This window comes from Vidua macroura, chromosome 1 (assembly GCF_024509145.1).
Source record: "Vidua macroura isolate BioBank_ID:100142 chromosome 1, ASM2450914v1, whole genome shotgun sequence".
Taxonomy (NCBI): Eukaryota; Metazoa; Chordata; class Aves; order Passeriformes; family Viduidae; genus Vidua; species Vidua macroura.
Window position 1 is genome coordinate 101507844 of NC_071571.1, and position 15471 is coordinate 101523314.

Sequence of the window (15471 nt, forward strand, 5' to 3'; positions counted from 1 at the left end):
ATTTTAATATTGAATATCAAGTAGGAAGAAAATAGTACTAGACAGCAGGGAGGAGCCTCAGTGGGTTGCTGCTTTTACCTCTTCTTGCTCTACTGATCTGTGGAAGAGAGAAATCTTTGGCCTTATTTATGCGGGCTTTCTGTTATCAGTGTGGTTCCCAGTACATAAGCATGAACTGGAAGGCTTCCAGTCATGGCTTATATGGATGCATCCCGTGCACTGGGGGTTAAGTGGGCTCTCTGTGAATATCAGCAGATGCTGGGCATCCTATTGTAGGCAGTTCTAGTAGGGGAGGACAAAATAAGCAAAGAAAAGATCTCAGCATAACAAAATAATGTATTTGGTTTAAAAGAAAAAGTGCATATTTCAAATGCCTGCACAAAAGAAATGGAAGGAAATTGCCAACAGGGATAAGTGACCTTAGTTGCCAATATTTGTATGGAGAAATATTGAAGATGGTAAGTATGCAGTGAACGAATGAACTCTGACTTGGTGTTGTTTGAAAACTGCATTTATTCCTAAGGAAAACATTGAAATTTGAACTCAGAAAGAAGAACTTGGAGGAAGTGTGGCCTCCTGGCATTAATAATGACTTAAAGTAAAAGATAAGATTTAACAGAGGTTTTCTTGTCAAATGCAGTAAAAAATGTTACTTTAGAAAGGAAAATGGAATTTTAGTTGTCATTGCTAACGGCAGTTGAAGAGAAGAGTGAAAAATGAGACATCTGCCATGTTGTTGCGGAGAGTTAATATCATGTCCCTTTGGGGCATTGCTGGAGAAAGAACAAAGATGCTTCTTTGGGGGGAGGGGGGTGCAGAATAGGTAACAGATAATGGAGTCCAGCTTCAGGGCTGGCTGGAGGTGATAGTTTACCCCACAGTGCCCAGTGAGAGATGAGGGGTGGGACTGGGGGAGCACAAGCAGACCTTTGAAAATGTATGATGTGACAGAGGGGAAGAGAGAAGGGGAGAGAGAGCTTTGAAGAGGATGATTCAGAGCAGGACAGGATCAGAGTTACAGGCACTGCAAATGACCCGCCTGGCAGCAGCTGTGGATGAGTCTTACCCAAGCCCGAGTGTGTTTGCCAAGTGTGCAGTAGGAATGTTGCAGGTAACAAGAGGATTAATGGTATGGAACATCCTGCATCCAAGTTGGCAATGAGCATACCTTCATGAAAGTGGAGAACCTTTTTCATAATATCTGTTAAAAGGAAACTGAGGAGTGTTTGCTCTTTGTTTCTGAATTAGTTTATCACATTACAGCATCAGATCCAATAAGGGGACAATATTGTTTTATTCCTGATAAAACTTTAAAACAGCTTGCATGACACACGCAACTATGATTGCATTACTGTATTTTATTACTGTGCACTTTAAGAGGAACAAAAGGAGATGAGTCGCTTTGTATAGTGCAAAGATGTAGCTGAGGTAGAGAAGAATTAAGAGAACTCCTTTTTCATTTACTTGAGAGAGTTTATTAACAGCTTGTGACAGTTTTTAACAGATCCAGTAGTGTTGAGTTATCAGTTTAGAAAAGCTGTAACCTGCTTGAAACTCTGGATCCATCAAAAATGATGGGAGAAACTGCTGATGACTTGAATGGAGTCACAGTTCTGCCAGGAGCACACATATGTATTGAATGAACAGGCAATTGGGTAACTCTGGGAAAAATTAGAATATGATCAGAGTAACAGAAATTTTAAAAAATAAAAATCAAGACCTGTGAACTCTGTGAATTCGCACTTTTTTTTTGGGAAGAGTTGATACCTGTACAGGCCAGAGGAGGATGAGTGCAATATCTGTATTTATTTAAGCATCTACAAGAAGAGGTTGACAGCTATGAATGGAGTTCAGCACTACTTGGAGATGCAGAACTGCCACAGTATTTATCTTAGAGTAACAAAAATTGATATGAGAGAACCAAGGAGAACTTCGTATGTTGATCACAGCCTTATGCAGAATAGAAATGAGACAAGACAACGACCATGTAATTATGTCTTAGGAGGTAGCACTAAGGTAGCATGGATTCGTTAATTTGCAATTTAAAATATTTTTATTACAAAATATAGCAGGGTATTAATACAGAAGGCCTCTTAGTCATTACCTTTACTTTGTGCAATAGACAAAAAGTGCTTATGACTGTTCAAAATTAGGAGTAACTTCCATGAAGTGTTGAATGGAGAAAAAAGAAGGCATGAAAAATGTTTGGCACAGGTAAGGAAAGTCCTGATTGCCATTGGTCTAGAAACATCTCTAATAATTTTTCTTGTATTCTCTTAAAATGTTTAGTTTTCTCTTTCTTTTCCTAAGCAGAAAAATGAGGCATGTCATCAGCTGTAGTCTGATACAGAAATCATGAGTCATATCCAAAAAGCCACAAGCTCTAAAACATCATCCCATTTCTTATTATCTTCTGAATACAGTTTAAAGGAAGGATTTGTTGATCCTCAAAGCCTAAGTATTTTTCTTAAGAACTTGGGTCTCTGTGCTTCCTGCTCTGAGGGGGTCTCTGCCTCTCCTAATCCAGTCTGCTGCCTTCCACTTCCTCATATTCTCGCTCTTTTTGACCTTCTTCCCTGCATCCTGATACATCTTACTCCTAAGATATCCTTTGCCTATATTTGTCTTTATATTTTTCACTTTTTCTTCATGTTTCTTTTTATCTTACAAGCTTTCAATATCTGTCCTCAACCTGGCTCACTTCTCCTACATCAATGTTTTCCTCTCCCTTCATTTAATTACAAATCCCATTCTTTGCATATTTATCTTTTTTCCTTCTGTGGCACGTTTGCCTTTGCTTTCTTCTTTCATTCCCATTCCTTTTATTGGTGCTCATCTTGTATTGATGAACTTGTCATTTTTGGTAACTAATCTGACCAGTTTCAGATTTGTTACCAAGTCTCCAGTTTTTGGTAATTCCAAAGTTACTAAAACTCCATTTTCTGGATGTTTAAACATGAGTCTGAACTTCTTTTTATTTTCTTACTTGAGGAATCTTCATTCTCTTAAGGGCAAAGAAAAGCTCACTATTGTAGCTACGGTGCCTCTTAAAGATGTAAAAGCTAGAAAGCAAATACAAATTCAGTTTATTGTTAATTTAGGGGGAGTGAGTAAAGGCTGTTCAACTCAAGGAACTTGAATTAGTAACACTCATGTTCTTCCTTGCTCCCTTTCCCTAGGCTAGCCCTTATGTTCTTCATCCTCTTCTTCCACTGTCCTCCAATACATACAGGCAGTGTCTGTCATTCCTGAGGGCAACTTAAGTTCTGTTGTTTTAGCAACTGCAGCTTGATTTCATTCCAAAGCTGCAGAAGTGGGCTGTGACATTTAATTATAATAGTAATCTTTAATACAAAATGAGTTTGTTGCCAATATGTGCATCAGCCACAATGTTGCCAGAAAAATCAGTGCTTATCATTTCAATTCTTGAAGAAGCTGTCTTGAAGGAACTGCCTGTGGATGTGGGCAGAGGAGTCTGAGACACTAGAGGAAGGCTAAGGAGATGCTCTGAGCTGCAGGGCTCTTAGACCAGCTGATTATAGCCAAAAATGTGATTGTGGTGTCACATCACTAAAGTCAACTCAGTAGCTTGATTTTTCTTTGGATAGAGGAGTGCAGATGGGTTGGCACATCCCACATGCTGTCCTACAGATACCCTGGGTCAGTCCATTCTAACATACTGAGTTATCTGTGTTGCTTTTAAAACTCAGTCTTAAATGTGTGCTTCTTACCACTGGTAGGAGTACAGGGAGCTCCTGCCTGAAGGGATGAGATAGTCTTCCCTAGTGCTTGAGGAAAGTTTGTCATGACTCCTCTTGCTCAGGATTTGACAGAAGAATACTTTTCAAATAGAAATTATGAAGAATAAAAAATGAATGTGAAGATTTGCAGTTTATTTAATTTTTTTTTTTTTTTTGTGTCAAATGTGTCTCTCTGAAGGCTTTTTAGAAATACAGGAAACTTCCAATGTAAGTCACCTTCCTTCTTTCAAAAACTCTTCAGTTTTTGCATTTTAACAAACTGAGAATGAAAAATGATCTAATTTTCCAAACTGTAGTTTGTTTATAAACTGCAGTTGACTGTTAAAGTTGTGCTGTTTACAAGTAATGAATGCATTAGCTTTTATTTGAAAACTGTAATGGAAAATTACTGTTGAATATTTTTTGGCAGTAAGAGTGGTAAAAATGCTGCACAGATGAATATGTAGTTGAATGGTTCTGAAGTCTGGAAAAGTCTGCATTTATGTTAAGAATCAGCAGCTGAAATAGTTTCTTAAGGCTTCACCTGTTTACCAGAAAAGCACTTCATCCTGCTTGCAGACAGAGACTGTTCTATGACTTATGGGGATTTTTTTTCTCCAGTGCTAATGAAGGGAGTGTGACCCTTAGGCTACATTTATGAGTTACTGCTTTTTCAGTCATGTCAGCTGAAGAGAGAAAAAATTTCTACTCCCAGCCACTATAGATAAAGCCAGTATAAATAAATTGGCTTGCAGGGGGCATATAAAAGCAAATTCATTTCAGTCTTGATAGATGCATGTGAGTGCATCAACAGTATTGTTAATGACCTCTTCAGAAATGTAGTAAATTCCCAATGGAGAGAGTCCACAAGTGACTGTGAACAGCTTTGGGAAATCTGCTAAGTGTGTAGCTGGTCTCAGGGTACAGAGGCATATGGAATGGTTAATAATTCCCATAATGCAGTGTATATTAAAATGTTGTCAGTCACTTGCACCAGCTAGGATATTTTGCATGAAAGACTTGTTATTCCCCCTTCCTGCCCCAGCACGTACACTCATGACAATACTATTGGGGTTTAAAATACTGGTGTAAATAGGAATAGATAGTTGAGTTTAAATGGAAAAAAAAAAAAATCACTCCAGAGTTTGAGTGCTTTTCCTTGAGGAACAGCTTTCATGGAAATTTATCAAAGGAGCTGCAAGATAAGCTTCTTGTTGTTACTTTCAGAAATTAAAAATTTATCTTTCTTGTTTTGGTCCGGGCTGATTTATTTTTTTCCTGTGCTTCAGGAGTTGTTTGGGACTTCTGCTAAAAGGGTGTTCATAGGATCTCAGCTCTGCTGTGAGGTGCAGCAATGAGTGCTTGGTGCTACTCAGAGGATCTAATGGACAGCTTGGCTCCTGTTCCCTTAGACAGTAGGAGGTGCAAGTCTGAATATTTTAAACTATCGGTGATTGCAAACATCGGTGGCCTAGTGTATGCACTGCATTGCTATAGGTTTAAAATTAGTACTTTTTAATGAAGTAGTAATTTTTTTTAAAAAAGTAATGTCTTTTTAAAGACAGCATGTGCTTTTTTTCTTCCCCTGTCTTGACTACATTTCTCTGAATTAACCTTGTATCATAAAGATACATTGTTTAGGTCACCTGTCAAATGACTTCACAAAAGTAGCCCCTAATATTAATAAATCTGCTAATAATCCTAGCAGTTAAAAAACATTCTCAGCAAATTTCCCCTGTTTATAATTTGTAACAATCACGGGAATGTTACCATTTTAAACACAAAAAAATTTATTATGTGGAGGTACCAGTCCTTTCGAAAAGATAATATGCAATGCAAAAGCCTTTTAAAGTCACTCTTTGCTCTTGGTTATGAAGTCAGACACCGGTGCTAAGCATTAGCTTGCTTTGGCAACAGTTCAAAAGGAAAGTAAACAACTTTCACTCTGTTAGGTGGGTGTTCCCTATTAATTCAGGACGTGTTTAACCTTTAGTTTCAAAGGGAAGGTGACCAGATCAGTATGAAAAATTAGGTTTTTCTGTGCAGGTGACTCTTCCCAGAGCTGAGTGTTTTGCATGCCGTTCACATTTGTCATATGAAGTCAGTGGGGTCACTCCTCTGTGCAAGCATTGTGCTAGCCAGTTGGTTGAGCTTCCTTGGCCTTGTCAGCCAGTCTGATAAAATAGTCCTTCCAGTTATGGGTACAAATCACAGGCTTTTCCAAACTACTGCAGTAAATCCTTCCTAATCGTCACCTGAACATGTGCTCTTAGAATACGCATGCACAGTCATGCAAATGCATCCTGTTCTAGTTTTTGAGTACATGAGATCTCAGAATTATGCCATGCATTTTGTAGGCTCTATGCTATTGGGTCCAAAGCTGCAAATTCTAAACCAGCAGTGTGAATGCAGTGAAGCTGAAAAACTAAGACAAAAAATGTAAAATTTTATATCCATGTGTTTTGAAATTAAAGTTTTGAGTAGATCCCCTTTCAAATGGATAGATTTCTGTGGAACAATCAAATTCCTTGAATAATTTTTTTCCAGCAGGAAATCATCCTGTCAGGATTCCTTGACCCTACTTTGATTAGGATTATTAATACAAAATGATAAACTTGCTGCTTTTAGTGACATGATGCTTTTCTAATGCGCTGTGAAATTTCAGTCTTCTTTCTGCTAAGCTGTCAAGCCACTTTGGTATAAAACTGTTTTGTGTTTCAGAAAACTGAGATTTCAATTTAATGAAACAGTTCAGAAACTTAATTTTTCTTTATTATGCAAATTCCAAAGTGATGTTTCTGAACTCAGAGGAAATGCAAAAATTGACAAGTGGGACTTACAAAAATAGTATAGTAATGTTTTAACTTTAATTTACTTGAACTTCATATTTCTGTTGAACTCTTTGAAATCCCAGAAGTATTAGATGAAACAGTGGCTTTTCCCTAGTTTATGAATTAATGCTGCTTATTCTCTTGAAATAACTATTTGCTACTGCTTAATTTAAGCCAGCATGTCTTCATGTTCCCTCCATGGCTAAGCATCAATCATATGATTTAAATAATGAAGCCAGGCATTAAAGACACAGCTTTTTAAAAGCCAGTATTGTAAAGGATCCAAATAAAAAGGGTAGGGCCTTCTTGTTGTTAATACCGGGATGCATATATAATAAAAACATTATTGAAATGTGTGATTCAGGTAAGACAAGGAATATTTTACAATTACTCAAAAAAAGAGAAGTGATTCAACTTTTTAGTTTTGTTCTTCCATCATCTCTTTATCTGAAAACTTTTTTTTTTTTCTCTTACAGATAAATCAGGCCGTTTACACTGCACAGAAATGGAGGTAAGAGAAGTATTTTGTGTTCTCTCTTAGTGGTGATTTAGCTTAGCTCTTTCTCATTAACTTATAGTGTAGATGTAGTATAGTTACAGTGTGGAGTTATCATTGCAAAGTTGTGGTGTTTATTGTATTTATGACTTTCACTGGCAGCTGATATGTGTGTCTTAACATGGGATATTTGGTCTCATGTTCAAAAATACAGGAAAAAAAGGCTGTGTGGTTTTTCAAAACCAAGAATAAAGATTTGTGATGCAGCCAGTGTAATCTCATTTGCTATTAATCTCTTAAAAACATATGTGTAGTTTAAAGAATATTTAATGTAGGTAATTTCTGTTGAATAAATTATTCTGTTATACTTATTTTAGAAAGGACTAATAGGTCATGGAATAAATACTTAGTGTTTATGGAATGACTTGGTGATTTTTCACAACCTGAGAATTTGGGTGGAAGCAGAGAATACAAGTGATCTCAGGATTGCTTGTTCATTTAAAAGCATCCTGATTTCAGACACTTTTGTTATGACCTTTAATTTATCCCTTGGCAATGTTTTGGGGTCCAAGAAATATTGTTGTCTGTCTTGCTGGGGTAACAATAGAAACACAAATCCACTTAAATCTGCTTGATTTATATCTTGACCATTACTTAAATCTGTATATTTGTTACTAAACTGTGATTAGTGTTGTAATTGTTTTATATGTCAGATTCATAGATTTAATCCAGGACTGAATGCAAAACTAAGTAGAACATCTAGTTGAACAAGATGTGGACTCACAGTCTAATTTTTATTATCATACAGAATAAATAATACAGTCTACTCAAATAAACTTTTCCAGCAATAAATACAATTTCTGTGTCCTTTACAGGGCAGTCTTTTCTCACTGCCTTTGAACTTTCTTTGAAATGTAAAACTGAGTTTTCACTGCAACTGTTCCATCCGTACCTCAGGCTGAGCCTGGAGATGGCACAAGCAGTGGAGCATCTTAATTGGCAGCTTGTCAGCTTTCTCATCAATAATATATGTGAAGGTGACAAAGTACTGTTACCAAGTGGTTTATTCATAGATAAACTGCAGGATGATGGCTGGCTATAAAGACAAAATGAAAGACCAGCTAATTCAACTACAGATTGTAAAATGCTAAGGCTATCCAGTTTTTTTTTTTCAAGTTTTATTAATAATAGTAAACCAGAAATATTCTTTCTGCAGGATACAGTGTAAGGAGTAATTCATAACAGATGGAAGTACAGAAGTTGGAAGTAGGCATGTTTTATTGCTTTGTGTGGTTTGGTTTAAACAAATGCATCCTGCATTTGTTTCAGGATTTGCAAAATCTCAGTTCACAAATGTAGTGCCTTATTTACAAATTATAAACTAGTGTGTCATATGCTTTGCATAGTAAATATGTTTGCAATTTTGTATTGTGTTTTTTAAAAGGAAAGTAGTCAAAAGCCCTAACACTAAAAATACAGATAATAAAGCACTGTTAAAATGTTTTTAACAAAGCATAAAGTACTTCATTTTGGGAAGGTAGAAGTATTGTTGCTTCAAATGAAAATGTCTAGTAAGAGTCAGTTCAATATGCTATATTTCATCTTCCATGGGAAAAGAATTTTCTAATTTTGATCTTCTAAAAGTGTATTTGTTGATAGTTGAAAAGCAGATTGGAGCTTCCCATGAGACAGAGGTTTCACTTTAGAATGTCTCTAATAAGCAGCACTGTGACCATTATCATATTGACTCTTTTCTTTATATTTGTCATTTTGAAGGAGGCTGTGAAGGAGTCAGTAACTGTTTTCCTCCTTCAAAATTCCTTTGGGGTTGCAGTGTTAGACTTGAAGTTGATGATGTTTGTGTTTTTCAGAACTAGGAATTCAGCAGAGACGTCTCATCTCCCTTTTTTTGATTCCTGTGGAAGAGAGTGTGGCCTAAATTAACATACTAGGATATGTGGGAAACGTCTTAAAATCTTAATGAATAATAATCATAACTTTTTTTTTTACAAAATATGTAAAGTATCCAGAATTGGGACACCTTTTATTTCAAGCCAGCAATATGAGTGGTGTGTTAAGTTCAGAGTCCAGGTGCCATAGCTATAATAGGAAGATGGGAGTAAGGAATAAGGTGACCTTATTTAATCTGCACCTGCCTATAACTCTGTTATGTACATAATGATAGCGCTCCTTAGTCACCTCAGCTGAAGTGGTGAATTTATATAAAATATGCCAGCCTCATTTGTAAATATTTAGTGCTCACATAGAAAGTATTCTGTGAATGCAAAGTGATTCATATGTAGGAGGGTTTAATTGCCATCTATTTGAAAAGACCCACCTAAGTGAGCACAGGCCTGTTGTGTGTGATTAACGCAGTTAACCAGGATGTGCGCTAACACAGAGACACACACAACCTCTCACGCTGTGTAAGAGTCAAAAGGGAATTAAATAGCCTGTCCTAAACAATGGTGAATAAATTACTCAACACCATTCAGTCCAAGTCAAATCACAGAAAGAATCAATCGCAGAAGTGTTTTGGGGAGACTATGCGCTGTCTATGCAAATTCTATTCATGAGCTCTCAGTATCATTATTAAAAATCTTAACATACATTGAAAATCACAGTACTTGTCTATGGAGCTATTTTTTTTAAACCTTTTCATTGGAAACTTGAAGCATTGACTGTATTTTAGATAATAATTCAGGGGAATAAATATGCAGCCTATAAGAATACAGCGTTCACTGTCATACAAATGAGAATATACCTGTTAGTTCAGTGTATTGATGCAAATAAAATTAACCACCTCTCTCATGCAGATGAAAATGAGAGCAGGTATTTAATAGCACAGAATGTTAGGATTTCAAAAGAGGTGTCATAATTTTGCATTAAAAGCCATGCCACACCTGTATTAAAGTGTGTTGCCTGCTCATAATTCAAGCAATGTAAAATGTGTGTTTAGCATAGGTAATATCTAGGGTTCATATTTTTATCCTTGTTGAGTGTAAACAAAAGTAACATTCTGATTGAAGAGTAATTGCTGCAGCAAACAATCCTTGTCGTGCACAGTAATAGTCACTTTGTTCTCCTTCCTGAGCATTAACCTTATGGTGACAAGGGAGAAGAAATGTCACTGCACAGAATACAGGCAAAAATGTTTGAGAATTATTTCTTTTAATAAAATACAAATGCATTTGACTTCCATCAAAAAAAGTTTTCATTATGTACTGAAAAAAATAAATTTCTCTGTGAATGCTTGGTTACAAATCTGGTAATTCTATGAAGGCTTTTGATTCCCTGTGCTTTTAAGAGGAAAGTTAACAAGAGCTCTGAATTGCCTTCTAGAAACCAAAGTAGAATCATGCATCTTTTCTTGCACGCATTAATTTGTGCTTGAGCATTACGTGGCAGTTCTGATAAGTGAAGCACTCATCCCTTGCTGATGGAATTATCTCGCAGAGAAGCTGCACTCTAGCCTTTGAGGGACCTGTTATTTTAGATACCTGAAAGTCTATTATGCTTGTTCACTCATGTGGGGGTTCTCTGGCAGTCAGTCTGACCTCCAGATTTTCCTGAAATACTCCACAGTGGCAAAGAAGCAGCTTAACAGACAATTAAATAGCAAACGCACAAAGAAGTAGAGTTTCGGTTTTGATCTTTAGTGTTTTGTAATGAGCTGCTTTTTCAAGAGGAGTTTTGTTATTTTGTAATTGGTATAAGTTTCTAGCACATCAGGAGGAGATTGATCTTGGAGAAAAATGTGTTTCTGATGTTTACTTGCTATAAGCTTGACACATTGCGTTTTTCATTCAGCAGTTTCATTGGGAATACACAGCAAATATTAGGCTGGAGAACTAATAATGTATTTGACTAAGCTGATTTAGTGATAGTCAAATCCTGCCATCTGTCCAGAGTTCTCAAAGAGAATTTGGCTGTTCCTTGTAAAGGCTTTGTAATTTTGCAGTATATGATGTGCCTTTATTAATCACACGCCCTGAAGTCACACGGGATTTATGATGAAATCTCCATTCCAGTGATACCACTGATAAACCTTTCAATCAACTGGGGAAGGATCCACAGGCAGTTTCAACCTTTGGTCTTCTGACAATTTCAGATAATGGCTGGTGGAAAACTAGGTCTTACAGTAACTTGGGCCCTTCCAGGGAACATTTTGCCTGCAAAAAAAACAAATAACAGAGCATAGAGCATAAAATTAAGTGGTGTTGATGTTTATTTGATGTTTTTGGGGTTTTCTTGGTTTTGGGTTTTTTTTCCTGTGGGTTTTTTTTTTTTTTTTTTGGCTTTTGGTAACTACAGAATTCCTTTTTTTTTTTTTTTTTTTTCCCTTTTTTTTTTTTTTTTCATGGGATGAGATGGAAAAGTCTGCAACTATAGATTATATGAATCTGAAAGAGGGCTCAGAGTTTTGGAAGAATAAGATAATTTTTACATCTCTTTAGTTTTTGCAGAATGTTTTCTATATAAATTCTATTAAATTGTGCTTGAGAAGATACCATTCTAATCAGAAGCATGCTCACATACCTATGGCAGCAATCATATGTACTCATTGATAGCTATCATATCAATTAGCTTTCAGGTGCTATATTTGAGTAAGCCAGTGCTGGTGGATGTGTTTGGCTGTCTGTTCAGACCAAGGGACTAATTTGATTGCTTATTCAAACTGGAAGAAAAAATTAAGCTTTAGATGTTTGCATACCAACAATTTAACAGCCTTTTGTGTTGTCCTTCTTTGTTGTTGTGTATAATAAAATACAAATTTAGAGTATCAGTATGAAATAATAATGCTGTGTCTCGTACCTTTTTTTTTTTCTGCTAAATCTCTTGAAGCCTTCTGAGATTATATGATATTTTTCTATGAACTCTGCTACTTATGAATTTTCTGTTAGAGATGCTGTGTTTTCCTACCTCTTTGCTAATTTCCAAAAAGTTAATAGTCAGAGCACAATAACATAAGGACTATGCATTCTGTGGATGAATAACAGAGGATAACAGTGTGGTTGCATGGTGGGAGTTCTTTGTTTTTGCTTGAAGGACTTTGACTAGGGCAGTGCTGAAACTGAGGTAAAATACACCCTGGAGTTCAGTAAGTTTAGTTTCAGTGATAAGTTTGACCTGATAGCATTAGCTTTTGGATCTGTAGGGGACAAACTCCAACTCAACCCCTATTCCTGAATGTCTCTATTCACTCAGAAGTTCAACATCCTCAATATAAGAAGTGCAGGAGATACGCAGGTGATGAGAATAAAATACATAAAATGTAGGTTAAATGACAGATGAAAAGCAAACAAAGCAGTTCAGTCTCTGAAGATTTCCTGTTGTTTACAGCTCTTCTTTCCCTGCACCACTTCAGTCCATACAGTGCTTACTTGCAGTGATGAATTTTGGAGTACTGAACAGGTTCAGTTTGGTATTTGATTTTTGGAAAGCCAAGGAAAATGAGACTTTAGTGCATTTTAATTTTTTTCAGATGAACAAGGAACATTTTAGTGGGCTGGTTAAGTACCTTAATATAATATTGCATTAATTTTGTGCTGCATTTTTTTGCTTCCATGTTTTACTTTTGATGTTGTAGTATGAGTAACTTCTGTTGACTGAAGTAGATATTCATGGTGTTAATGAAGAACATTAGATTTTTTTGCTTTTGTAAAATGTTACAGTCTTTCTGGATTATTAAATCATCTTAAGATAGAAAGTTGTTCAAACAGACCTGTTGTGTCTGTGTGTTTCTAACTGCTGTCCAATATTTTTACATTTCTGTGTGACTGGGTTTAGAGGCTCTCTAACATAAAGTTTCTTGAAAATCTAAGCAGCATTATTTCAACAATAACATGCATTACTGGCCATGGCTAATTTTAACATAGCTAAGGTAGCCTAGTTGCTTGTTAATCAGTTTTGAATTTGTTCAGTGGTCGAAGAAGACAGGAACTCAAGGGAGCTAAAAACTTTATTTCACTTCAGCAGTTCAGTTACCAGGCACCGGTTTCCCTATTTAAAAGCAAATGTTGTTTTAAATTTAGCTATTAGGAACATAAGGTAAGGATTGAAAGACAGTATCAGTAAGTTTGTTTTCAAAATGTGAAGAGATTTAAAGTAAGAAAAATAGTTGTTTTTGAACAAGGTGAATTCAGAGTGCTCCACCTGCTATGTTTTATACACCTGTGCTCTTCTTTCAAGCGATAACTTATTAGCAGAGTCATTCTAACATTCCTTCTTTGAATGCACTTAGAAATATTGATCTAGTTAATCTAAACAATTCTTGTATGAAGTAGATAATGTTTTAACATTTAAATTCTTGTTAATCAATTTATAGTTCACATGTATCAGACCCCTAGGAATTTATACTTGGGAAAATAACAAATCCTTATGAAAGGCTTTTTTTTAAATGCAGCTTTAGCTGACCTAATGCAGATGAACACATGGAATTTTTAATGAACAAATAGACAGTACTATTAATCTTTATTTGGTCTTCCATCTCTCTTGCTGCCTTCTGTTATTTTGTCTCTCTGCTGGAAGCAAGAAGAACTGCTGTCCTGTGCTTGTGAACATGAAGCAGCTTCATTTATTGCAAGAGAAGGGAGGAGAAATGTGGTGTCCCTCACAGGATTTCTAAAGATTACTTAGGGAAAAGCTTAGGGAAAGGTTATTAAGAGTAAAGCTTAATTGGAATTTTAGTAAGATATGCATTTTCAGTAGGTCAGTAACAGGATAGGTCATGGTGATTGCTTCAGAAATTCACTGTTTCACTGTCTTCCAGGATTCAAATACCATAAGGCTTATTCTTGCATGGAGTGAGATCAGCAGAAAACAATCTGTTGAAAGTAACATGGGTTTTTAAAATTAGTTTCTAGGTTTTAGTTAATACATATCCAAATAGCTATATTTTTCCTTTGAACTTCTGTGACTAAATGTTCTTCTTCACACGAACATTTATCATATAGCTTTTTATCTAAATCTCTTGACCTGAGAAGTTGAGGCATTGAACAAAGCAAGATTTGCAGTCGAGTCGTGAGAGTGTGCAGCACTGCATGCTTTCTTTGGCAGAGAGGATCCTGAGTTGGTCTTGGGGCTCACTGAGGCAAAAGGGGGTTTTGTTAGTTTTGTGCTTTCTTTTGTTTGACTCGACACAGTGCAATTCATTTCAGCTTTTGTTCCTGAGTGAACTTTTTACAACTGGTAAGTTTCTGTGCTCCCCATGACCTACCAGTGTGAACATTTTCATCTTAAGCTGTTTGATTTTGTCTGCCAGTTACATGTCTGTAATGTCAATCATGGGAAGACAAAGCAAGCTCCAAGATTTCTTTTTAATAGCATGAAAGAAAGATGTTCCATGCTGAACTGTTGGATTAACCTCTAGTGTTGCTGTGAGCTATAGCAGGTGAAGCAAAATACTTTTATTTACCAAAAGGAAATGCAGAGGGTAAATTAAACACACAGATAAAATTAGACTAAATTCTAAATGTGTATTTCATCACGTCCCTTTCTTCTATTAACCAGTGGCAATTATGAAGCACCTGTAATGCTTTTAGTACTTCACCTTCAGCAAGAAGTAAAGGTTAAATAATTAACTAGGACAAGGCAAGCTGTTCACACTTAGTAGATTTACTCCTGCTTCATTTAAGAAAGTAGAGGTACTCTGTTAAATTGACAAATGTTTCTCTTCCACCTATTAGTCCCTAAGCCTGAAACATCCTATGTCACTGTTTCTCACCTGTATTGTATCTTTACTTCCAAGTGTCCCTCTCCTGCTTTCTTCCAAAATCTTTTATAATTCATTCATTAACTTCCTTTATTTCTGTTTCTCCTTAACCAAAAAGTTAATCATCTGCTTTTGGAGGTGTGTGTTACTACCTCTGCACCATATTTGATGATTGTCAGTGTTGCTGAGATGACTTTCTGCTCCAAATGTGTGCTTTCACAGATCTCTGCTCTTCTGCTTGTTTCTTCTGTTGGTCCTAGTGGATGATATACTGCTATCTGAATTCATGATATTTCTGCTGCGTATTGCTCATTGTGTCTTTATCTTCCTCTCTTATCTGGACCTGTGATACTGGCATTATCTTCGACTCGCACCCTTTCCTTTCCTCCAGATGCTTGCCAAATCCTTAATTGCTGTCTGCTAAAAGCACCCCTCTCTTCTCTGTTGCCAAGATGGTAATTCAGGCTTTGTGGTTTTTGTATTGGGTTGTCTTGGCTAATGCAAAATGCCTGCCACCTACTCCTTTCTTAGCAATGATAGGAATTATTTCTTCAAAGTTTTTTGAAAGACTCTCTGGCTGCATTGTGGCTTTGGGATTGCCATATGTTGCTTTTTGCTTCACCTGTGACCTACACGTTCAGGCTATCTTCTTTCTGCTGTTGTAGATCTGAAGCAAACACTCACTGCATA

General features: G+C 36.3%; 1 protein-coding gene across 4 annotated transcripts in view; it reads left to right on the plus strand.

The window, feature by feature from the left end:
* SPIRE1 (spire type actin nucleation factor 1) overlaps positions 1 to 15471 on the plus strand; it is a 128842-nt gene that overhangs the window by 5472 nt on the left and 107899 nt on the right. For all 4 annotated transcript variants that reach the window (XM_053977337.1, XM_053977345.1, XM_053977363.1 and 1 more), the window contains exon 2: positions 7048 to 7082. In XM_053977337.1, the coding sequence (XP_053833312.1) occupies positions 7048 to 7082 (35 nt within the window). The remainder of the gene's footprint in view (positions 1 to 7047; positions 7083 to 15471) is intronic.